Source organism: Nerophis ophidion, linkage group LG16, assembly GCF_033978795.1.
Source record: "Nerophis ophidion isolate RoL-2023_Sa linkage group LG16, RoL_Noph_v1.0, whole genome shotgun sequence".
NCBI classification, from domain to species: Eukaryota; Metazoa; Chordata; class Actinopteri; order Syngnathiformes; family Syngnathidae; genus Nerophis; species Nerophis ophidion.
In genome coordinates, this window is record NC_084626.1 from 2,086,508 (window position 1) to 2,111,588 (window position 25,081).

Genomic DNA, 25,081 nt, shown 5'->3' on the forward strand with positions numbered 1-25,081 from the left:
TTACGTGCAGTGATTACTCCAGATTCTCTGAACCTTTCGATGATTTTACAGACCGTAGATGGTAAAATCCCTAAATTCCTTGCAATAGCTCGTTGAGAAATGTTCTTCTAAAATTGTTTGACAATTTGCTTACAAATTGGTGACCCTCGCCCCATCCTTGTTTGTGAATTACTTAGCATTTCATGGCAGCTGATTTTATACCAAATCACCTGTTCCCAATTAGCCTGCACACCGGTGAGATGTTCCAAATAAGTGTTTGATGAGCATTTCTCACTTTTATTAGTAATTATCGCCATTTTTCCCAACTTTTTGTCACTTGTTGCTGGCATCAAATTCTAAAGTTAATGATTATTTTTGTATTGTTGTCTTTGTAGCATATTCAACTGAATATGGGTTGAAAATGATTTGCAAATCATTGCATTCCTTTTATATTTACATCTAACACAAATTCCCAACGAATATGGAAACAGGGTTTGTAAATCAATTGTCGGGAAAGATCATGGCAGTATTCACGCAACACGACCAACAGCCAGCTTTTTACAAGACACAAGACTTTTTTTGTTTTCACTTGGGGACGAATAATCACTCATTCATGCCCTCCAGTGCATTCCACCAAATAACTGGTCCAAAAATAAATGGCTCAAGTGAGCACTCAGTCGTCCACATCAGTGAAACAGTCGCTTACACATCAACCACAGATAGTCCAAGTTCAAAAATGCTTTTGCACGGTTTCTTCTTTTACCAAAAAAATGTACACAAACTGCTGAACAAAGTTCCAAAAAGGTTGCTGTTTATTAATCAAAATGATAAAAACATCATGTTTCAACTAGATGAGGCAATTCCTGAAGGAATTGCTGATGTTGAACTGAAATGCTAACAGAATGCAGGATGAATGTAAGAATAATTCGAATGTTAGAATGAGTTAGTTTGTGACGAACCCCAAGATGCAGAAAAGGAGGCAGGCATTGCGTGAGAAAACATCATTTAATTTAACACTAAGACAAAACCGAACAGAACGGTACAAACAAAAGGCGCGCACAAGGTGGATAACAAACTAAAAGAGCTAGCATGAGAGCTAGAAGATAACGAGCAGGAAACAGAAGTCCTTACTTGTAGTATGAAAACAAACTGGAAGCAGGGAACAAAAAAACAGTAAGCTACAAACAGCTACCGAAATATAGCATACCGCTACGCTGCAAAGACACGACACTAAGACAAAACCGAACAGAACGGTACATACAAAAGGCGCGCACGGGGTGGATAACACACTAAAAGAGCTAGCATGAGAGCTAGAGGATAACGAGCAAGAAACAGAAGTCGTTACTTGTAGTATGAAAACAAACTGGAAGCAGGGAACAAAAAAACAGTAAGCTACAAACAGCTACCGAAATATAGCATACCGCTACGCTGCAAAGACACGACACGACAGGAGCGGCAATACAATAATCCGGCACGGACTGGAGGAGAAAAGAGGTCGAAATAGGAATCGGGCTGATTGACACCAGGTGTGGCCAGGTGCCAATCAGCCGCTGAGGGGACACAGCACTAAGGGAGACAAACGGGAAACTGAACCAAAATAAGAGTGCTGACAGGAACTAGAGAAAGGAAATACTATACACACAAAAACTAAAACACAAACAAACTATCAGGGGCAAGCCTGACAGAATGGTTTGAAATAGGGCTGGGCGATATATCGAATATACTCGATATATCGTGGGTTTGTCTCTGTGCGATATAGAAAATGACTATATCGTGATATTCGAGTATAGGTTCTCACGCAGTTGCTTTTAGCTTCGGGCTTTACACTACATGGGTTTCTCACTCTTTCTTGTCTCTCCTTCTCACAGAGACGTAAAACAAGCGCACCTGCTTACATACGTCACATATTGTCGCGCGTGCAACGTCATACGCCCTCGCGGAGCAGAGAGGTAGAGACATGGGTAAAGTTAGCTGCGATGCTAGCGGTGCGTGTGGTAATACGAGAGAAAGAAGGTTTGGTTGTGTTTTAGTTTTTCCTCTGTGTTGGTTCTAGTTCCTGTCAGCGCTCTTGTTTTGGTTCTGTTTCCTGTTCGTCTCCCTGAGGGCTGTGGCTGATTGGCACCTGGCCACACCTGGTGTCAATCAGCCAGATACTATTTAAACCTGCTTTGTCCTCCGCTCGTGGTTGGACTATTGTCGTGTTTTGTCGATGTCACCACTACCTGTCATTGTCGATATCGTTACAGCTACTACCTGTCGTGCTACTACTTGTCCTTGTCGCTGTCGTCGTAGCGATAAGTTGTTCCTGTTAGCTATATTTAGTTTGCTTTCTCCTAGCTCCTTGTTTTGGATTTTCCTGTTAGCTGTCAGCTATTCCCAGTTTTTCTGTCCCTAGCTCTAGTTACTGTTCCCTGCTTCCAGTTTGTTTGTTCCTGGTTCTTGGTTCGTGTTTCTTCTTTATTTTTGCATTTTTGGACATTAAATTATGTTTTCCTATTCAATGCCTGCCACCATCTCTGCATCTTGGCGTTCGTCACCAACAAAATGTGACGATAAAAAACGAAGGGAGAATTAATTCCCAAGAAAAACAGAAGGGGTTCCGTCGTCTGCCGGTGGTTTGGCTTCAAGCGGGAAGATGTTGAACAGACATCAATAAATCTATATATATATATATATAAAATGGGTATTTCTGTCTGTCATTCCGTCGTACATTTTTTTTCCTTTTACGGAAGATTTTTTGTAGAGAATAAATGATGAAAAAAACACTTGATTGAATGGTTTAAAAGAGGAGAAAACACGAAAAAAAATTAAATTAAATGAACCAAAATGAACCATTGGGCGGCATAGCTCGGTTGGTAGAGTGGCCGTGCCAGCAACTTTTCGGGTTGCAGGTTCGATTCCCGCTTCCGCCATCCTAGTCACTGCCGTTGTGTCCTTGGGCAAGACACTTTACTCACCTGCTCCCAGTGCCACCCACACTGGATTAAATGTAATTTAGATATTGGGTTTCACTATGTAAAGCGCTTTGAGTCACACGAGAAAAGCGCTATATAAATATAATTCACTTCACTTCACTTCATCACTAATATGTCAAGTATATGGCAGAAGTGTTGCTACAAAAAGTTGAATTACTGCTTATTTGTAGCATCATTTGAAAAGTCACCCGCAAGGGAATGACAAGTGCTTGAAACTCTGCATGTCAACATCCCCCGACAAAATGCCCAATGACACCCAATGACAAAAATAGTCAACAACAGAAGGAGATATCGTCCGTAGGAACCTACCACACAGCGAAGGACATACACTATTTGATTTCCTATTATGCAGCTCATTTTTATTGAAATATCTTGTGTGACATCATGCACAAAAGTGCACTTTATCTGTTTTGAACTATTGTAGTGGCGTTCTGTACAAAAAGTGCACTTTCATTTAGTGTTGTTTTGATATGTCATCTTAGTGACATCATGCACAAAAGTGCACTCATAGCTTGTTTTAAAATGTCTCTGACAATCTTGCGCTTTCTGTTTTGGAAATGACATGAATGTTTGTGTCACTGCTTAATAACTGATTAATAAATACAGTTTTGCTAAATTGACTTAGTTGTGATTTCCTTCTCTGCATGAAAGTTTAAAAGTAGTATATATTAATGCAGTATGAAGAAGAATGTTTTGATGATGAAGAGTTTGAATTCCCAGGAAAACCGGAATTTGGTTTGGGACTTGGGAAAGTGTTAGTTTGAATGTCCAGGATGAGTGGAATGTGTTAATGTTGGATTGCTTTGAATTGGTTGAAAAATGTGGGAATTGTGCAACTTGAAAACATGTCCCATTCATTTCAAAGGGAACTTTCTGGAAATTTGGGAATTTGGGGAAAAGCGGGATTTTTTGGGGAAATGATTAGGAGCATGAATGAGCTGATTTGGTTGGCGTTGGAATTGCTTATCTCTGGCAAAAAAATGTTGAAGTTGTAAATTGTAATAGGGAATTTCGGGAAAAGCGGGATTTTTTTTGAAAATGGTAAAACAATTGAATGGTCTTAATGAGTTGAAATGGTTGGTGTTGGAATTTTTGAAATCGGTCGAGAAATGTTGAAGTAGTAACATGTTGAATTGAAAAATGGTATTACGGAATTTTGGGTAATTTCGGGAAAACCGGGAATTTTTGCAGTTAAAAAAAAATAAACTTTTTTTTTTGTCCTAATTAAGGGGAATGTTTTGACGGTGGAACGGTTGAAGTGGGTTGAAAAATGTGGGAGTTGTAGTCGCCAGAAAAATGGTGGAAATAGGGCTTGGAAAACCAGGAATTCTGGAAAATGTTGGATTTTTTTTTACATGAAAAAAAAGGTAGTTAAAATTTCCAGAATAGTGAAATGTGTAGAAGTTGTAATGGTTTGAATCGGTTTAATAAATGTGGATATTGTGGATGTTTGAAGAACGGCCAATTTATTTTGAATGGGAAAAATGTCCCGGAAAACCTAGAATTTTGGAAAATCCTGGAATATGTTTTAACTTGAAAAAAGGTGGTTTAAGTTTCCAGAATGGTGGAATGTGTAGAAGGTGGAATAGTTTGAATAGATGAAATAAATGTGGAAATTGTGGAAGTTTGAAAAACGGCCAATTCATTTTGAATGGGAAAAAAGGCCCGGAAAATCTGGAATTTTGGAAAATCCTGGAATATGTTTTAACTTGAAAAAGGTAGTTTAAGTTTCCAGAACGGTGGAACGTGTAGAAGGTGGAATAGTTTGAATAGGTGAAATAAATGTGGAAATTGTGGAAGTTTGAAAAACGGCCAATTCATTTTGAATAGGAAAAATGTCCCGGAAAACATCGGATTTTGGAAAATCCTGGAAAACTTTTTTACTTGAAAAACGGTATTTTAAATTTCCAGGATGGTGGAATGTGTAGATGGTGGAATGGTTTGAATCGGTGGAATAAATGTGGAAATGGTCAAAGTTTGAAAAATGGCCAATTCATTTTCAAAGGGAAAAATGTCCCGGGAAATCTGGAATTTTGGAAAATCCTGGAATATTTTTTAACTTGAAAGACGGTATTTTAAATTCCCAGGACAGGGATGTGTAGAAGGTGGAATGGATTGAATCGGTGAAATAAAGGTGGAATCGGTGGAAGTTTGAAAAACGGCCAATTCATCTTGAATGGGAAAAATTTCCCAGAAAACCTGGAATTTTGGAAAATCCTGGAATATGTTTTAACATGAAAAAAGGTAGTTGAAGTTTCCAGAACGGTGGAATATGTAGAAGCTGGAATAGTTTGAATCGGTGAAATAAAGGTGGAAATGGTGGAAGTTTGAAAAATGGCCAATTTATTTTGAATGGGAAAAATGTCCCAGAAAACCTCGGATTCAGGAAAATCCTGGAATATTTTTTAACTTGAAAAACGGTATTTTAAATTTCCAGGACAGTGGAATGTGTAGAAGGTGGAACGGTTTGAATCGGTTTAATAATTGTGGAAATTGTGGAAGTTTGAAAAATGGCCAATTCATTTTGAATGGGAAAAATTTCCCAGAAAATCTGGAATTTTGGAAAATCCTGGAATATTTTTTAACTTGAAAAACGGTATCTTACATTTCCAGGATGGTGGAATGTGTAGAAGGTGGACTGGTTTGAATTGGTGGAATACATATGGAAAATGTGGAAGTTTGAAGAACGGCCAATTAAATTTAAATGGGAAAAATGTTCCGGAAAACCTGGGATTTAGGAAAATCCTGGAATATATTTTTACTTGAAAAAAATATTTTAAATTTCCATGATCGTGGAATGTGTAGAAGTTGGAATGGTTTGAATCGGTTTAATAAACATGGAAATAGTGGAAGTTTGAAGAACGGCCAATTAATTTTGAATGGGAAAAATGTCCCGGAAAACCTGGATTTTAGGAAAATACTGGAATATGTTTCAACTTAAAAAAAAGGTAGTTTAAGTTTCCAGAACGGTAGAATGTGTAGAAGGTGGAATAGTTTGGACCGATGAAATAAATGTGGAAATGGTGGAAGTTTGAAAAACGGCCATTTAATTTTGAAAGGGAAAATGTCTCGGAAAACCTGGAATCCTGGAAAATCCTGGAATATTTTTTTACTTAAAAAAAAAAAAGTAGTTTAAATTTCCAGGATGGTGGAATGTGTAGAAGGTGGAATGGTTTGAATCGGTTTAAAAAATGTGGAAATTGTGGAAGTTTGAAAAACGGCCAATTCATTTTGAATGGGAAAAATATCCCGGAAAACCCGGAATCTTGTAAAATCCTGGAATGCTTTTTAACTTGAAAAAAGGTATTTTAGATTTCCGGGATGGTGGAATGTGTAGAAGGTGGAATGGTTTGAATCGGTGGAAAAATATGGGAAAATTGGAAGTTTGAAAAACAGCCAATTCATTTTGAATGGGAAAAATGTCCCGGAAAACCTGGGATTCTGGGAAATTTGGGAATTTTTGGAATTTGTCATGGGAAAGCCCGTTGTTCCCGAAAAGACTGAACAGATTTGTTGATAATAGTGTACAATTGTTAAAATTAAAAGACTTTCACAAACAAGATCTTTGTTTGCTGCTAGCATCAATAACTATATTTAATCGTCATCATTGCTACAAACAAAAGGAAATGAACTTATGTTTTGTATCTATCATTGTTCTGTCCTGTACGTTTTCTTAGAGCCCGTCCAAGATGAATTTCTCTTCCCGAACAGAACATAAAGCCGATCAATCAATGACTTAAAGCACCAACACATTTTGGACAATTCCATGCTCCCAACCTTGTGGGAACATTTTGGAGCGAGCCCCTTCCTCTTCCATCATGACTGTGCACCAGTGCGCAAAGCAAGCCCCATAAAGACGTGGATGACAGAGTCTGGTATGGATGAACTTGACTGGCCTGCACAGAGTCCTGACCTGAACCGGATATAACACCTTTGGGATGAATTAGAATGGAGAATGAGATCCAGGCTGTGTCTTGTCTGACCTTACCAATGTTCTTTTGGAAGAATGGTGGAAAAAAATCCTATAAACACACTCCGCAACCTTGTGGACAGCCTTCCCAGAAGAGTTGAAGCTGTAATAGCTGCTAAAAGGTTCACCCACCTCATATTGAACCTTATGGGCAGTCATATGTGAGTCAAGGCAGGTGGCCCAATACTTTTGGCAATATAGTGTATATTCAATTGGACGTTCGAACTGGTAAACTTTGTCACATTTTGCAAACATTAGCTCATTTTGGAATATGATGCCCGCAACATGTTTCAAAAAAAGCTAGCACAAGTGGCAAAAAAGACTTAGAAAGTTGAGGAATGCTCATCAAACACTTATTTGGAACATCCCACAGGTGAACAGGCTAATTGGGAACAGGTGGGTCCTTCCGTGAAATGTTCAGTCGTTCTCAACAAGGACGAGGCGAGGGTCACCTTTTTGTGAGCGAATGTGTGAGCAAATTGTCCAACAATTTAAGAACAACATTGTTCAACCAGCTAGAATTTTGGGATTTCACCATCTAAGGTCGGTCATATCATCAAAAGGTTCAGAGAATCTGCAAAAATCCCCGACCTTGGATCCCTCAGGCGGTACCGCAACAAAAAGCAACATCAGCGTGTAAAGGATATCACCACACGTATGAAAATAGACCTGAATAGACCCGCTCATCGGCAGTGCGCCTTATAATCCCTCTGGTCTGAAAAATACGGTATGTTTTTTTTCAGAATAAAATACTTATTTCTATCGTAAAATACTGCTAATTACTAGATATGCAAATCTTAATTGAGGATGTCTTATCAAGTAAGATAGTCAGTCTATGCAGCTAGTTGGTTTCACTATTTTTTTTAGCATTTTTCCCTAAAATCTCGTATTTTTATCTCATATTTTGACAGCTTTTTTATTTTTATTTTTTTGGCAGTGTAACCATTGGGAATATCATTAAAACTGCTTATCGTTCCATTCTCTCCTTTAATTGTCTCCAAAGTGCAGCTGGGTGACAGTTACTGAGCAGGGTACAAATATGTGGGAAACCAAAAAGGGACAAGCAGTAGAAAATGGATGGATGGATGGTTTGTGGGTTCCAAAATGTTGTGGCCCACTGGAATAAAGGATTAGTAACTAATCGTAATTTTAGCATTAATAATGTTTTTTTTTTCTATTCTAGTTTAAAAAATGTTAAAAGATAGAAAATAACTATTTAAATAGGACTAATGTGTTTAAAATACTTAATTTAAGAATTGCGAATTGAATTATGTTGTTTTTTTTTCTGAATAAAATACTTATTTCTATTTTAAAATACTGCTAATTTCATGTAAAATTATCAGTTCATGCAGCTAGTTGATTTCTTAAAATTTGAAGTATTTTTCCCTAAAATCTAATATTTTTATCTTGTATTGGGAGCTGGTTTGTGGGCTCCAAAATGTTGTGGCCCACTGGAATAAAGAATTAGGAGCGAATTGTAATTTTTTATCTTAAAATACTAGTTATTTTTAAGTATTTTTCCTTAAAATCTAGTCTTTTTATTTTTTATGGGGAGCTGATTTGTGGGCTCCAAAATGTTGTGGCCCATTGGAATAAATGTGTTTTGTTTAAAGATACTTCATTTAAGAATTGTGAAATTAATTATTATTGTTTTTTCAGAATAAAATACTTATTTCTATCTTAAAATAGTAGTTATTTTTAAGTATTTTTCCCTAAAATGTAGTCTTTTTATCTTATATTGGGTGCTGATTTGTGGGCTCCAAAATGTCGTGGCCCACTGGAATAAAGAATTAGGAGCTAATCGTAGTTTTAGCAATAATAAAGTATTGTTTTTTTTAGTCCATTTTAAAAATGTTAAAATTTAGAAAATAGCTATTCAAATAGGATAAATGGTTGTTGTTTAAAGATGCTCTATTTAAAATTTGTGAATTGAATGATGTTTCTTTCAGAATAAAATACTTTTTTCTAACTTAAAATACTGCGAATTTCATGTGAAATTATCAGTCCATGCAGCTAGTTAATTTCACTAGTTTTTAAGTATTTTTCCCTAAAATCTAGTATTTTTTATCTTATATTGGGAGCTGGTTTGTGGGCTTCAAAATTTTGTGGCCCACTGGAATAAATGTGTTTTGTTTAAAAATACTTGATTTAAGAATTGTGAAATGAATTATTATTTGTTTTTCAGAATAAAATACTTATTTTTATCTTAAAATACTATAAATTTTTAAGTATTTTTCCTTAAAATCTAGTCTTTTTATCTTATATTGGGAGCTGATTCGTGGGCTCCAAAATGTCGTGGCCCACTGGAATGAATGTGTTTAGTTTAAAAATACCTGATTTAAGAATTGTGAAATGAATTAATATTGTTTTTTCAGAATAAAATTCTTATTTCAATCTTAAAATACTAGTTATGTTTAAGTATTTTTCCCTAAAATCTAGTATTTTTATCTTATATTGGGAGCTGATTTGTGGGCTCCAAAATGTTGTGGCCCACTGGAATAAATGTGTTTTGTTTAAAAATACTTGATTTAAGAATTGTGAAATGAATTATTATTTGTTTTTCAGAATAAAATACTCATTTCTATCTTAAAATACTAGTTATTTTTAAGTATTTTCCCCTAAAATCTAGTCTTATATTGGGAGCTGATTTGTGGGCTCCAAAATGTCGCGGCCCACTGGAATAAATGTGTTTTGTTTAAAAATACTTGATTTAAGAATTGTGAAATGAATTATTATTGTTTTTCAGAATAAAATACTTATTTCTATCTTAAAATACTAGTTATTTTTAAGTATTTTTCCCTAAAATCTAGTATGTTTTATCTTATATTGGGAGCTGCTTGGGCTCCAAAATGTCGTGGCCCACTGGAATAAATGTGTTTTGTTTAAAAATACTTGATTTAAGAATTGTGAAATGAATTATTATTTGTTTTTCAGAATAAAATACTTATTTTTATCTTAAAATAATAGAAATTTTTAAGTATTTTTCCCTAAAATCGAGTCTTTTTATCTTATATTGGGAGCTGATTTGTGGGCTCCAAAATGTTGTGGCCCACTGGAATAAATGTGTTTTGTTTAAAAATACTTGATTTAAGAATTGTGAAATTAATTATTGTTGTTTTTTCAGAATAAAATACTTATTTCTATCTTAAAATACTAGTTATTCTTAAGTATTTTTCCTTAAAATCTAGTCTTATATTGGGAGCTGATTTGTGGGCTCCAAAATGTTGTGGCCCACTGGAATAAATGTGTTTTGTTTAGAAGTGCTTGATTTAAGAATTGTGAAATGAATCATTATTGTTTTTTCAGAATAAAATACTTATTTCTATCTTAAAATACTAGTTATTTTTAAGTATTTTTCCCTAAAATCGAGTCCTTTTATCTTATATTGGGAGCTGATTTGTGGGCTCCAAAATGTTGTGGCCCACTGGAATAAATGTGTTTTGTTTAAAAATACTTGATTTAAGAATTGTGAAATCAATTATCATTGTTTTTCAGAATGAAACACTTATTTCTATCTTAAAATACTAGTTATTTTTAAGTATTTTTCCTTAAAATCCAGTCTTTTTTTTATATTGGGAGCTGATTTGTGGGTTCCAAAATGTTGTGGCCCATTGGAATAAATGTGTTTTGTTTAAAGAAACTTGATTTAAGAATTGTGAAATGAATTATTGTTTTTTCAGAATAAAATACTTTTTTCTATTTTAAAATACTAGTTATTTTTAAGTATTTTTCCCTAAAATTGAGTCTTTTTATCTTATATTGGGAGCTGATTTGTGGGCTCCAAAATGTCGTGGCCCACTGGAATGAATGTGTTTTGTTTAAAAATACTTGATTTAAGAATTTTGAAATGAATTTTTTTTTTTCAGAATAAAATACTTATTTCTATCTTAAAATACTAGTTATTTTTAAGTATTTTTCCCTAAAATCTAGTCTTTTTATCTTATTTTGGGCGCTGATTTGGGGGCTCCAAAATGTTGTGGCCCTCTGGAATAAATGTGTTTTGTTTAAAAATACTTGATTTCAGAATTGTGAAATGAATTATTATTTTTTTTTCAGAATAAAATACTTATTTCGATCTTAAAAAAATTGTTATTTTTAAGTATTTTTCCCTAAAATCTTGTCTTTTTATCTTCTATTGGGAGCTGATTTTTGGGCTCCAAAATGTTGTGGCCCACTGGAATAAAGAATTAGCAGCTAAAGACAAGAATTTGTAACATGCATCGAAGCAAATCCGGTTATTGGGTCTGTGAAAGATTAATGGAATACTCATTTGAGGTCAAACAAAACACTTCCGCCACGCCTCCAGCTGTAATTATTCCTCCGCTCTAACTCGACAACGATATTTATTTTGATATTTCTCGGGGAAGAAACGTCTATGAATTTTTTCTTCAACCCCCTGTTAAGTATCACACAAAGAACATATGAGATGAGATGATCCCAAAAAAAAATCTGAATCCAATCATGCACTCCCGTTTGATCTGTCGCCGCTCAGTGTCTATTAGATTAAGTAATCCCCAGACTTTGAGGAGAGGAATGTAACAAACAAAACCACAAAAAAAAAACAGACAGAAGAAGGAGCCAGACCACAAGTCTGCCTGGAAAATCCTCAATCCGTCACAACTAGAGATGGTCTCGTTGCGGAACATTCCGACAACAATCTAACAATGGTGTCAAATCCGGGCTCAACGGGCTGAGGCGAGTGGTCTTACCTTGGTTGCAAAGTCTAGCGCGTGTGGGTTCATCTGGATGAGGAGAAAAGGCCGACAGGTTTCAGCGTCATGTGGCCAACCACGGGGCCCCTGGGTTGTCACGAAGTCTTACTCCAGAATCCCGGGCGTCGCGCCACTGTGAGAGTACGTCTCGCGGTGACCTGAAGAGACTGAGCTCTGCTGCTCATTGCCATCTCCACCAGTCCACGGAGACAACAAGGTGGGAGGGTGGTGGGCTAATGCAGTATATCACCGCCTCCCTTCTTGCTCCGTCCTCCGGACCACCTCCTCTGCCTGGTTTTGGTGGGAGACTCGATGTTTGACCAATGCATCAAAGCCTGTCACAAGAGCTTGTTTTTTTGTGCACGGTTCTAAAAGGCCACCCCGGATTTATTCGTCTTGTGGTATGGTCACGCCGGTTCTAAAGCAGTGGACTTGACATGGTCGTAAACAACCTCCAAAGTCGTTTCGTCTGTCATTATTTCATTATCCATTCATCCGGTGTCTGACGCTTGTCCCCCTTGGGGGGTCTAGGGAGCCTATCTCAGCTGCATTCGGGCATTGATCTCAACTCTGTACACTGCTGCTGGAATTTAAATTTTCCTGAAGGAATCAATAAAGTACAGCGTAACCGTGTAATACTTTTCCATGTCAGTAGGTGGCAGCAGGTAGCTAATTGCTTTTGTAGATGTCCGAAACAGGGGGAGGCACAATGCAGGTAAAATAGTATCTTAAGCTTAAACTAAAAATAAAAAAAAGGTGAGTGTTGTGATCCGATGGCAGGATCGTCACCATATTGTTGTTTTTGTTCCATTTTTATTTTCACTCTCCGTCTGATCCTATTATTTCCTGATTGGTAACTTATCAGTTTCACCTGCTACTCTCGGCCCTGCACACCTGTCCTCACTAATCACCTGCCATCTTTTGTTGTTCAGTCTGGGATCCAAGTTTGTTTTCACACAACGGTACGTCTGCATTTCTGGTTTGCTAACATGCAACTTTTTTCTTCTGATCATTCCTATATGTTTATTCACGCTAGCTCTTATGCTACGCCCTTGTATTATTCCAGCTCTCACGCTGAAGATTTGTTTTTCTGTTTTTGTGTGCCCTCAAGCCAGTATTAGTTCGTCTATTACTATTCCTAGCTTTTATGCTAGCATCCTTTGTTTGTTTTTTTGTACTAGCTCCAGCATTTTTGTTATATAGCTCTTTTTGTTATTTAAATAAATCTGTTTATACTACCTTTGCTGTGTTCAATTTCGACGAATCCTCGAGGGAATCGAACCCGTCACCACGATGTCGAACAGGCGTAACAGTGAGTGCCCCTAGGAAAAGGAATTGAAACTTGGAGAAGGCTATGCAGAATGAAACTAAAACTGAACTGGCTGCAAAGTAAACAAAAAACGAATGCTGGACGACAGCAAAAACTTACTCGGCGTCCAGAATGTATATCCGAACATGACATTTCAATCAACAATGTGACCACAAAGGATAAAAAGAACTACAATATTCTTGATTGCTAAAACAAACTAGATGCGGGGAAATATCGCTCAAAAGAAGACATGAAAACTGCTACAGGAAAATACCAAAAAAGAGAAAAAGCCTAACTAAAACACTACACATAGGAAAACAGCAAGAAAAGTCCAAATAAGTCAGGGTGTGATGTGACAGGTGGTGATAGTACACCTACTTTGAGACAAGAGCTATAGTGATGCGTGCTTGGTTATGCTTTAAAGTTCTATCCAATAATTGCGACAACGAGTTGTTACTGTCAACTGAGTTTCGCTTTTTTAATGATTTCTGCTGGTGGTGTGCCTTCGGATTTTTTCAACGCAAAAAATGTGACTCGGCTCAAAAAATGTTGAAAAACACCACATTAGAGTAGTGAAGTGAATTATATTTATATAGCGCTTTTCTCGAGTGACTCAAAGCGCTTAGAGTACTCGGTAAAATGCTTATTTTTAAAGCAACAATCTAAATCAGGTGCGGGGCACACACACCGGCACACAATTAAATCGTCTCCTCCTGCTGTATAAAAGGGGAGAAGGAGGAGAGATCGGAGAAGGAGTTGCAGAGCCCGCAGGAGCAGATGAAGAGCGACCAAAGAGCGACAGAGAGCGAGCCAAAGAGGAGGAGTACGACGACGGTGGCTGAAAGAGCGGAACGTGGGCGATCAGTGGAAAGGAACAGCTGCAAAGCGAGCCGACCTACACTAAAGAAAAGCTTTATGTGAAAAAATAAAAGCGTCAAACCTGCTCAAAAGGATGTCCTTCCTGGGTGGTCCACTGAACCCGAGCGACGACAGCAAGCGACGATCACACTCTCTTTAAATCATTTATACAGCATTCGAAACCGATATTGATGCCAAAAAAAATAAGAATAGATGGGAAGTTCTCAAAGAACTGCTCACCCCCCTAATCGTCCACACGACACCTCCGCTCCAAACAGGCTAACCTCCTCCAACCTCCAAGGACCAAGCTACGAACTATGGGAAACCGGGCTTTATGCGCCGCTGCTCCCAGTCTGTGGAACGCTCTCCCTGACCACTTGAGGGCACCACAGACTGTGGATGATTTTAAAAAGGGCTTAAAAACCCATCTTTTAAAAAAAATAGCCTTTTCATAGATACGCATGCTGGTTCTAGCTATTGGGCTGTTTCTAGTTGTATATTTTATTTATTTTTATTATCTTTTAGTATTATCATTATTTGTCAGGCTTTCCCTGAGAGTTTGGTTGTGTTTTAGTTATTCCTCTGTGTGTGTGTAGTATTTCTTGTCTTTAGTTCCTGTCAACACTCTCATTTTGTTTCTGTTTCCTGTTTGTCTCCCTGAGTGCTGTGTGCCCTCAGCTGTGGCTGATTGGCACCTGGCCACACCTGGTGTCAATCAGCCAGGCACTATTTGAGCCTGTTTTGTCCTCCAGTCAGATGCTGGGATATTGTTGTGTCGTGTCGATGTCACCGCTACCTGTCTTGTCGCTTGTAGCTTTGTCTACTTCTGTTCACTCTGTTCATGCCATAGGTCCGTCGTGTCACAGTAAGTGTTTTTGTTCATAGCCAAGTTTTTTATCCACCTCGTGCGCGCCTTTTGTTTGTACCCTTTTGTTCGGTTTTGTCTTAGTGTTAAATTAAATTATGTTTTCTTACACAATGCCTGCCGCCTTCTCTGCATCTTGGGGTTCGTCACAAACTCACTCTGACAATTATTATTACAATTTTTTTACACTGTGGCACTCTGAGGTTGTTTGCTCAACGTAAAGTGCTTTTTTACAAATAAAATCTATTATAATAATTATTATTATTCAAATTCTTATTTTGAAAATGTAATTTTCGACATGTACGATAATGGCTTTTTTTTGCCGATATCCGAAAGTCCGGTTTTGTCCAACTCTTAATTACCGATTCCGATATCAACCGATACCATACATTGATTTATGTGGATCCCGACTCAAACAAGTTGAAAAACGTATTTGGGTGTGTGGAGAGGCAGGGCACGCTGGAACCCGGCCCAAGATGGCGGCAAGGAGGCGGAGGATGCGAGCGAGCAGCGAGGCGGGCGTGCCGGGAGCGACGCCGCAGTCACGTTCAGGTGCGTGGACCGAAAACCGGGACACAATTTACTTATCTCCTCTCAATGTATAAAAGGGGAGAGGGAGGAAAGAGCGGGGCAGAAGGAGTAGGAGAGCCCGCAGCAGTGGCAAAAAGAGCAAGTACGACGGAGACGCGGCCCACTGAGCGACAAAGAGGAGCGAGCAGCAGAAGCGGCAACGGCGCAAAATACTTACTTGATTGCAAAATAAACGAGAGTCCAACCTGCATAAGCAATGTCCTTCCTGGGTGGTCCATTAAACCCGCACGACGGCTTAAGACTGTCAGAGGGTGTTACCATTTAGTGGTCAATTGTACGGAATAAGTACTGTACTGTGCAATCTACTAATAAAAGTTTCAATCAATCAAACTAAACCGATATATACAGTCGTGGAATGAGCACATTATTATGCCTAATTTTGTTGTGATGCCCGGCTGGATGCATTAAACAAGGTAACAAGGTTTTCCCAAATAAATCAACTCAAGTTATGGGGAAAAAATACCAACATGGCACTGCCATATTTATTATAGAAGTCACAAAGTGCAATATATTTTTTAACATGCTTCAAAGTAGCAGCTTGGAATTTGGGACATGCTCTCCCTGAGAGAGCATGAGGAGGTTGTGGTGGATAGGGATAGGGGTAGCGGGGGGTGTATATTGTTGCGTCCAGGGAGAGTTAGTGCGGCAAGGGGTTCAGGGTGTTTGTCCTGTTGTATTACAGTGCAGATGTTCTCCCAAAATGTGTCCGTCATTCTTGTTTGGTGTGGGTTCACAGTGTGGCGCATATTTGTAACAGTGTATAAGTTGTTTATACGGCCACCCTCAGTGTGACCTGTATGGCTGTTGACCAAGTATGCCTTGCATTCACTTGTGTGTGTGAAAAGCCGTAGATATTATGTGATTGGCACATGCAAAGGCAGTGCCTTTAAGGTTTATTAGCGTTCTGTACTTCTCCCTACGTCCGTGTACCACTACATACGTTTTAAAAAGTCATAAATATGACTTTTTGAAACCGATATTACATTTTATAGCATTTATCGGCCTACAATATCGACAGTCCGATATTATCGGACATCTCTAGTAATTATGTTTATAGTTTATATGCACTCTGTTGTTGTGTTCCCTAATTTGAGTGTACATAGTGAAGTGAATTGTGAATTATATTTATATAGCGCTTTTCTCTAGTGACTCAAAGCGCTTTACATAGTGAAACCCAATATCTAAATTACACTCAAACCAGTGTGGGTGGCACTGGGAGCAGGTGGGTAAAGTGTATTGCCCAAGGACACAACGGCAGTGACTAGGATGGTGGATGCGGGAATCGAACCTGCAACCCTCAAGTTGCTGGCACGGCCACTCCACCAACCGAGCTAAACCGCGTGTGTTTTGTGTACGGGGAAGGACGACGACACAGAGAGCAAGGATGTCGTTTTAGTACTGTTTTTTCTACATCCGCAAGGGAAACGAGGCGTGTAATTGAGCCAAACGATATGCAGTCGCGGTCAAAAGTTTACATACACTTTTAAAGAACATAATGTCATGGCTGTCTTGAGTTTCCAATCAGTTCTACAACTCTTATTTTTTTGTGATACCGTAATTGGAGCACATACTTGTTGGTCACACAAAAAAAAAAACATTCATGAAGTTTGGTCCTTTTATGAATTTGTTATGGCTCAACTGAAAATGGGAGAAAATCTGCTCAAAAGTATACATACAGCAATGTTATTAATATTTGCTTACATGCCAATTGGCAAGTTTCAACGCAATAAGGCGCTTTTGTTAGCCATCCTCAAGCTTCAGCTTGAGTTTTTGACCACTCCTCTTGACAAAATTGGTGCAGTTCAGCTAAATGTTGTTTCTGACATGGACTTGTTTCTTCAGCATTGTCCAAACGTTTAAGTCAGGCCAATCCAAAACCTTAAAGGCCTGCTGAAATCCACTACTAGCGACCACGCAGTCTGATAGTTTATATATCAATGATGAAATATTAACATTGCAACACATGCCAATACGGCCGGGTTAGTTTACTAAATTGCAATTTTAAATCTGGCGCCGAAATATCCTGCTGAAAACGTCTCGGTATGATGACGCGTGCGTGTGACGTCACAGATTGTAGAGGACAGTTTGTTCCAGCATCGTGGCCAGCTATCAATCGTCTGTTTTCATCGCAAAATTCCACAGTATTCTGGACATATGTGTTGGTTCATATTTTGCAATCGTTCAAGGAACATTGGAGACATCAAAGAAGAAAGCTGTAAGTGGGAAGCGGTGTATTGCGGCCGGCTTTAGCAACACAGACACAGCCGGTGTTTCATTGTTTACATTCCCGAAAGATGACAGTCAAGCTTTACTATGGAACAGAGATGTCAAGCGAACACGGTTGGATTGGACCACACAATAGACTAAGAGGAGAAGTATTGCGTAAAGAGATTATTCTAAATTGTACCTAATGTCGTGACTGTTTTTATTGACTATTGAATATTTTATTGATTATGGGATAAGCAGCAGAAAATGGATGGTTGATCATTTTTTGTCATTTATTGTTCGTCTTTGGTACACCAATGTGTATATTTTAGGCCATTGGTTCTTTGTTTTATTTTTGCCAAATTTTATACAGTATATCTATTTTTATATATTGCTGTTTTTATCTTTGGTATGAAAATTATGTAACAAAAGCTATTAGTATTTTTTGGTTCTTTGTTGTTGGTATTTTTGTATTATGACAATTTATTATTGGATCATGTTGTATTGCATTTCAATCTTTTGTTTTGTGGTTGTGTGATGTTTTTTGCCTGGAACCCAGGAAGAATAGTCTCCACTGCGGTGTAGACTAATGGGGATCCTTATTAAACTAAACTAAACTAAACACACAAAGTACAATGTATTACGTGTATTAATAAAAAACATTTTACCATTCTGTATTCTGAAGGCGATCTACGTCTAGTGCTACTCCAGCATCAATATCAGCAGCGCTCGTCCTCCTGACCGTCACCGTCAGCGTCGGGTTCAAAGCGGTATGGCTCTAGCACTTGTTGCGGTTGGGCCTGGCCGAGTGGTCCTGCCACCCCCACGGCTGCCACGGCGCCTCTCAGAGCATCTTCCCTATCTGAATCGCTCTGACTGCCCTCTAGTCCTTTTTTTTTTTCTAGTCCTTCACTCTCACTTTCCTCATCCACGAATCTTTCATCCTCGCTCAAATTAATGGCAAAATCATCGCTTTATCAGTCCGAATGTTCAGATGTGAGGAGCTCCACAACCCATGATGTTCTCTACTAAATCCTTTCAGCAAAAATATGGCAATATTGCGAAATGATCAATTATGACACACAGAATGGACCTGCTATCCCCGTTTAAATAAGAAAATCTCATTTCAGTAGGCCTTTAATTCTATTCTAATTCTTTGAACCACTTTTGACGTGTGTTTAGGGTCAAGGTCCTGTTGGAACACCCAACTGCGCCCAAGACCCAACCTCCGGACTGGTAATCTTAGGTTGTCCGGAAGAATTTGGTGGTAATCCTCCTTTTGCATTGTACCATTTAAAGCACCAGTTCTATTGGCAGCAAAACAGGCCCAGAGCATAATACTACCACCACAATTGACGGTTGGCATGGTGTTCCTGAGATTAAAAGCCTCACCGTTTCTCCTCCAAACATATCGCTGGGTATTGTGGCCAAACAGGTCAATTTTTGTTTCATCTGACATAACATGAACAAAGATAAGACCTTCTGGAGGAAAGTTCTTTGGTCCAGAGGGGCAAGACATGTACGGAGGTCCGTGAGGTCAAAGGCAGGAGAGAGGCGTCGAAGGTCCGTGTCCAGGCGGGAGGTCGAGATCCAAGAAGCAGCCAGGGAATACGGGAAGACGAGACACACAGCTTGTGACGCGGGAACGGAGGAATACTGTTGGATGACGACAAGGAAAACACGGGACATGTAACCACGGAGGGGAAGAAAACATGGATCAAGAGAGACAGAGTGCATAGAGCTAGGGTTTGTTGGCTTACTGTATGGGAACAGATCGCTACTTTCTGGCCCGGAACGCAGGTTTGCATTGGCTTAAGAAGGCAGGAAGCTCATCGGCGACAGGTGTGTGGATTGCTGATTGACTGCAGCCGGAGTGGAGCGCGCCACTTGGAGGTGCGCCCAGCGCAGTGCACAGATGGGAGAAGACTAGGGTGCGCCCGGACCTGGTTTTAAGAACCCTTTAAACAATCTAATTTCATTAACAACCTGGTCTGGTGTAGATAATGTCCTTTATTAAAAAAATCATGAACAAAAAATAAACTAAAATGCAAATTAAAAACAGTTCCATAGAAACTTGTAATTAATGAAAATGAGTAAAATTAAGTGTTAAAGGTTAGTACTATTAGTGGACAAGCAGGTCACACAATCCTCTGTGCTTCACGGACTGTATCCCTTGCAGACTGCATTGATATATAATGTAGGAACCAAAATATTAATAATAGAATATTATACAACCCTTTGGTGTGAATGAGTGTGAATGAGTGAGAATAAGTGTAAATGGGGGTGGAAGGGAGAGTTTTTGGTGTCAGGACTTTGACTTGGATTTGTTTTGCTTCTTCGATGCAGAGGGAATTTGGGACGGGCCGGTCGTGAATTCAGGTACATGATTAATTTATGTATATACTATAATACAAAAAGGAAAAACAAAGGGCGCGCTCAGTGGTGAATAATAACCTACACTATACACCAAACAAAACTGCACAATGGCGACACCTAAACAACTAAGGTACAAAACAAACCAAAAACTTGCACAGAGGCATAAATACAAACAAGATCTTACGTGTCGTGGTCTAAGCAATTATCAGCGTGGCAAGGCAAGGTAGGTGCATGGTCATAGTAAATAGCATGTAGCACAAGCATGTAGCAAGTAGTACAGCATAAGCAGTAAGCAAAGTTCCCAAGCCGAGGAACAGAAAACAAATGACTTAAATAATGACTGTGATGAGAAACAGGTGTGGGGCTGAGGACAGGGGGCGTGACTTGGAGACCAGGTGGAAACTAATGAGTAACTATGGAAAGAAACTAAACCAGGAAGTGCAAAACGGGAAACAGGAGTCCAAAAAGAAAACATAACATGATCAAACATAAACCCAGATTAACAGGCATGACAGTTTGTGTATCTTGGGTTTTTTATGTTGATTTATTAACTCAAAACAAAACAAAACAAACAAAAAACAACCTCCAAGTACTAGTTTTCTTTGTTATCACACCATAACAGGGGTGTCAAAATCATTTTAGAACCGGGGGCCACATGGAGAAAAAAAATCTACTCCCAAGTGGGCCGGACTAGTAAAATCACGGCACGATGACTTAAAAATAAAGACAACTTCATATTGTTTTCGTTGTTTAAAAATAAAACGAGCACATCAGAATCAGAATCAGAATCAGAAATACTTGTATGATCCCCCCGAGGGGGAAATAAGATTTTCAGCACAATCCCATTCAAGAGCAGACAAACATTACACCGCTAACGGTGAGAAAGCCTGGGCCTGTCAGGCTTGCCCCTGATTATTTGTCTATGTTTTAGTTTTTTCCTCTGCATTTGTCTGTTTCCTGTGTTTGGTATTTCCTGTCTTTTAGTTCCTGTCAAGTGCTCTTAATTTGTCAGCTTCCTGTCTTGTTACCTGAGTGCTGTGTTCCTCCTCAGTGTGTTTAGTATTTCCTGTCTAGTGCTCTTATTTTATCAGCTTCCTGTCTTGTTCCCTGAGTGCTGTGTTCCCCCTCAGCTGCGGCTGATTGGCATCTGGCCACACCTGTTGCCAATCAGCCGGCTCCTATTTGTACCTCCTTTGTCTTGTGTCAGGGCTGGATCATTGTATTGTCATTCGGACTTGTATTGTCGTTGCCTCATGTCACTCTTGTGTCTTTGCTACCTGTCGTGTCTGGCATCATTTCAGCTATTACCTGTCGTGCTACATCTTGTTCTGGTCGTCGTAGCGGTAAGCTGTTTTTGTTAGCCATAGCTATTTCCAGTTTTTCTGTTTGTTATCCTCTAGCTTCCATGCTAAAGTTCCTTTTTGTTTTTCTAGCTCCCAGTGCTAGCTCTCTTAGTTTGTTATTCCGCCCATGTGCGTGCTTTTGTTTGTTATTGTTCTATTATTTATATTAAATAATGTCTTCATATTCTATGCCTGCCTCTGTCTCTGCATCTTGGGGTTCAACAACAAATAACCTTGACAGGGCCCCTGGAGAGGGGGTCAAGACTGAAGAAAAAACAAAGAAAAAAACATAGCCATAACACACATAAGCATGTGTGTAAGAGGGACACATCAAAGAACACAAAGGACTTTAAAGACATTAAAAGAACAGAGCTGATGCAACCACCCACTGCTACATACAGCTACAAAAGTAAAACAACAAAAAAACAAAAACAAAATAAACATATACACTGTGGTGGCCTCTCCGGTGTTACACACCATCGTCTGCTGGGATGGGTGGAGCATGGCCAGAGTGAGGAGCAGACCCAACAAAGCAACCAAGAGAGCCGACTCCACCCCCATCCGCCCTCCAATTCTCGGCCAGGGTTTAGTCCGCATGGATGAGCAAGGATGTGTCTAAGGAGACCGAGGTGTCCGATACCTGCTCATTCAACCAAGACACTCTGAAGTTTGTCCATCCCGGCGTTCAGCGCCAGCTCCGTAGCGCTATCTCTTCATCCGCATCTCCTCCGGTCTCTCCAAACGGACTCTCATGTGGCAGAGACCCAGCAGCTGGTCTCCATGGCCAAAAGGCTCCCGGGAGTCAGATCCAGGACTTCACAAAAAAAGCACCGCAGAAGTCACGAAAGTACCACCCCTTGTCAGACAGTCCCAAAGGGTCCTCAACCAAAAGGAAAAAAAATGACTTGACAACAAGAGGGAAACATCAGGAACACAAACGGATGACACAACAGCACAGAGCTCCTGCCACCAGCAGCCACTATTTGAACATTTTGAAAATGTTCAAATAATAATGTTAGTATTCTATCTTTGTCCTTATTTATACTTTCTGAATAAACTATGTGATAATGTTCATTTGCAGGGGGCGTGGCCTGCAGAGCTGCAGCAAAGCGGGGTGTGGCTGGATCGGCGTCAGAATCAGCGACAGGTGCATAGACGGCCCACCTGGGCCTGCTTATCTAATCACCTGTCGCTCTGTTAAAAGGCAGCAGCCGGAGAGGAGGGAGGAGGTGGAGTTTGAGCACGAGCAAGAGCGAGACGGACCAATGCAAAGACAATTGCTGAAAAGCGCATCGGAAACAATTTTATTGAAACATAAAACAATGTTCTCAACCCTGAAAGGAACTGTCATGTCAATCAATCAAACAATCAATGTTTATTTATATAGCCCTAAATCACAAATGTCTCAAAGGACTGTACAAACCATTACGATTACGACATCCTCAGAAGAACCCACAAAAGGGCAAGGAAAACTCACACCCAGTGGGGAGGGAGAATTCACATCCAGTGGGACGCCAGTGACAATGCTGACTATGAGAAACCTTGGAGAGGACCTCAGAAGTGGGCAACCCCCCCTCTAGGGGACCGAAAGCAATGGATGTCGAGCGGGTCTAACATGATACTGTGAAAGTGCTTGGTGGTCCGGAGAACCCGGAAGGGGGAGAAACCTCCACAATTTGGCACCCAACATGGCCGGACCACCGGAGGCGGGGGAGGCCGACCCCCCTGACAGCTCTCGCGGGCGTGCTCGCAGCCACCGGCATCTCAAAGTCGGTCCTGGCACACCCCGCTTCGCTGCAGGTCCGCAGGCCACGCCAAACACAGTTCACCCGTCAACTCATTGGTGTTAATTTTCAATAATTTAAAAGAAATATCAAAATCGAATAACAGTATGTTATTTATGTAGTTTGTCCATTTTCCTCGACTGTTGCATGTAGTTTATTCAATTTTTTTTTTTTTTACATATGTAGCATTTTGGGCCACAACAAATTGACAAAAATATTTTAAATAGCTGCAACAAAACATACATACGTAAAAAAAAAAAAAAACAGCATAATAACATGTCACAACATAGCTGTTAAACTGGCTTCACCCAAGGAAGACACACTATATGTCATGTCACTATATACAGCACACATACTGCTATACACACAAAGCCTAACCAGGCCTTTTTTTTTTCTCTCAAGGAATTGTGAAATAAAACCATGTCTTCAGGAGATCAACACTGTCCTGAAGCCCAGAACACTCAATGCATTTCCCAAGTTTTAGTTTAGATAAAAGGAAAGATGGGCCTGGCCTACTAGGATCCTTCTTTATGTTTGTGAACTTTATAGTCTATACATTTAGAGTGATGTGATAGTCCAACACTCTAGAAGTCTAGAATGAAAGAGTATATAAGAGAATTGACAGAGATTGGGTACCTTCAGTGCTGAATGATGACCAGAGGAAGAGTTTGGAGTGTCTTCTTTAGCTTGCTTTCCATTTTTTTGTCCTCACTGTTACGTCTGTTTGGCATCGTGGTGCCGGGTTTGATTCCCTCGTGGATGTGTCAACAAGTGAACACAGCAAAGGTAAGATATGAAGAATTTATTTACAAAAAGTGAGCTCTGAACAAAAACTCTGGAGCTAATAAAAAGGGAAACAAAAGACGCTAGTGTGTAAGCTAGGAAATATAAAGAACTAAGACTTGGCACGATGGCAGAAAAAGTAAAAACAAAGATGATTAGCATGTGAGCTAAAGATGACAATAAGGTGGCTTAGCTAATGAGCTAGAGAGAAAAAAACATACCTGACGTTACCTTGCGTGAAAACAAACTAGAGTCCCAGAAAGAATAAACAGAAGAGGCTGGCTTCTAAAGGGAAGGTGATTAGCAGAGAACAGGTGTGCAGGAACCGGGAGTAACAGCTGAAACTAATAAGTAACCGTGGTGATGGACTAAACGGGAAATAAACGGATCAAAACGGAGAATGAGAACAAAGATGGGAAAATAAACAATAGTATGTGAAGATCCAGGTACGTGGAAAACGTTTTCGTGCCATTTGCTGTATGTTGCCCACCGTCACGCTAATTAGCTGCCTGAAAGCGGGTGACTCCACTGTAGAAATAGCCTGCATGTCTTCTGGCACATACGCTGCAATGGCTTTATCAATGTTGTCCTGGTTAGCAGTCCCTCTGTTAAAATCCTTAGGTGGAGGTGAAGTGGCATCGGAGTCTGTGTCTCTCTTTATTAGTTTCGTCGAAGAATGTTGCTTTTGTAGCTGTTTCAGCATATTTTAATTGTTGTTGTAGGCCAGGAGTGTCAAACTCAAATACAGAGTCGGCCAAAATTTTAAACTGAACAAAGCCGCGGGCCAAGTTTGAACAAATTAACCTTTTAATAGGGACCCAAACAAGTTTTGCATTGAATATTAAACAAGCAAGGCTTACATAACTTTATAGTGACAAGCAAAATCTAATTTCAAGTTATAATAATAATAATTAAAAAATCTCAATGGCATATCAAATAAAATGTAAATAAAAATTGGGGGTGGTCGGGATTTGGTGGTAGCTGGGGTGTATAGCGTCCCAGAAGAGTTAGTGCTGCAAAGGGTTCAGGGTATTTCTTCTGTTGTGTTTATGTTCTGTTACGGTGTGGATGTTCTCCCAAAATACGTTTGTCATTCTTGTTTGGTGTGTGTTCACAGTGTGGCGCATATTTGTAACGGTGTTAAAGTTGTTTATACGGCCACCCTCAGTGTGACCTGTATGGCTGTTGACCAAGTATGCCTTGCATTCCCTTGTGTGTGTTAAAGCCGCATGTATTATGCGACTGTGCTGGCATGTTGTTTGTATGGCGGAAAAGCGGATGTGACGACAGGCTGTAGAGGACGCTAAAGGCATTGCCTTCAAGACACACCC

General features: G+C 39.4%; 1 protein-coding gene across 2 annotated transcripts in view; it reads right to left on the reverse strand.

Annotated features, from left to right (window-relative positions):
* The window catches only part of csf1a (colony stimulating factor 1a (macrophage)), a 72,836-nt gene extending 60,858 nt beyond the window's left edge, over positions 1 to 11,978 (reverse strand). The window contains exon 1 of one of the 2 annotated variants that reach the window (XM_061875594.1): positions 11,634 to 11,978. In XM_061875594.1, the coding sequence (XP_061731578.1) occupies positions 11,634 to 11,666 (33 nt within the window). In that variant the 5' untranslated portion in view covers positions 11,667 to 11,978. The remainder of the gene's footprint in view (positions 1 to 11,633) is intronic. The other variant, XM_061875593.1, reaches the window with a different exon arrangement.
* Positions 11,979 to 25,081: the final 13,103 nt, after the last annotated feature.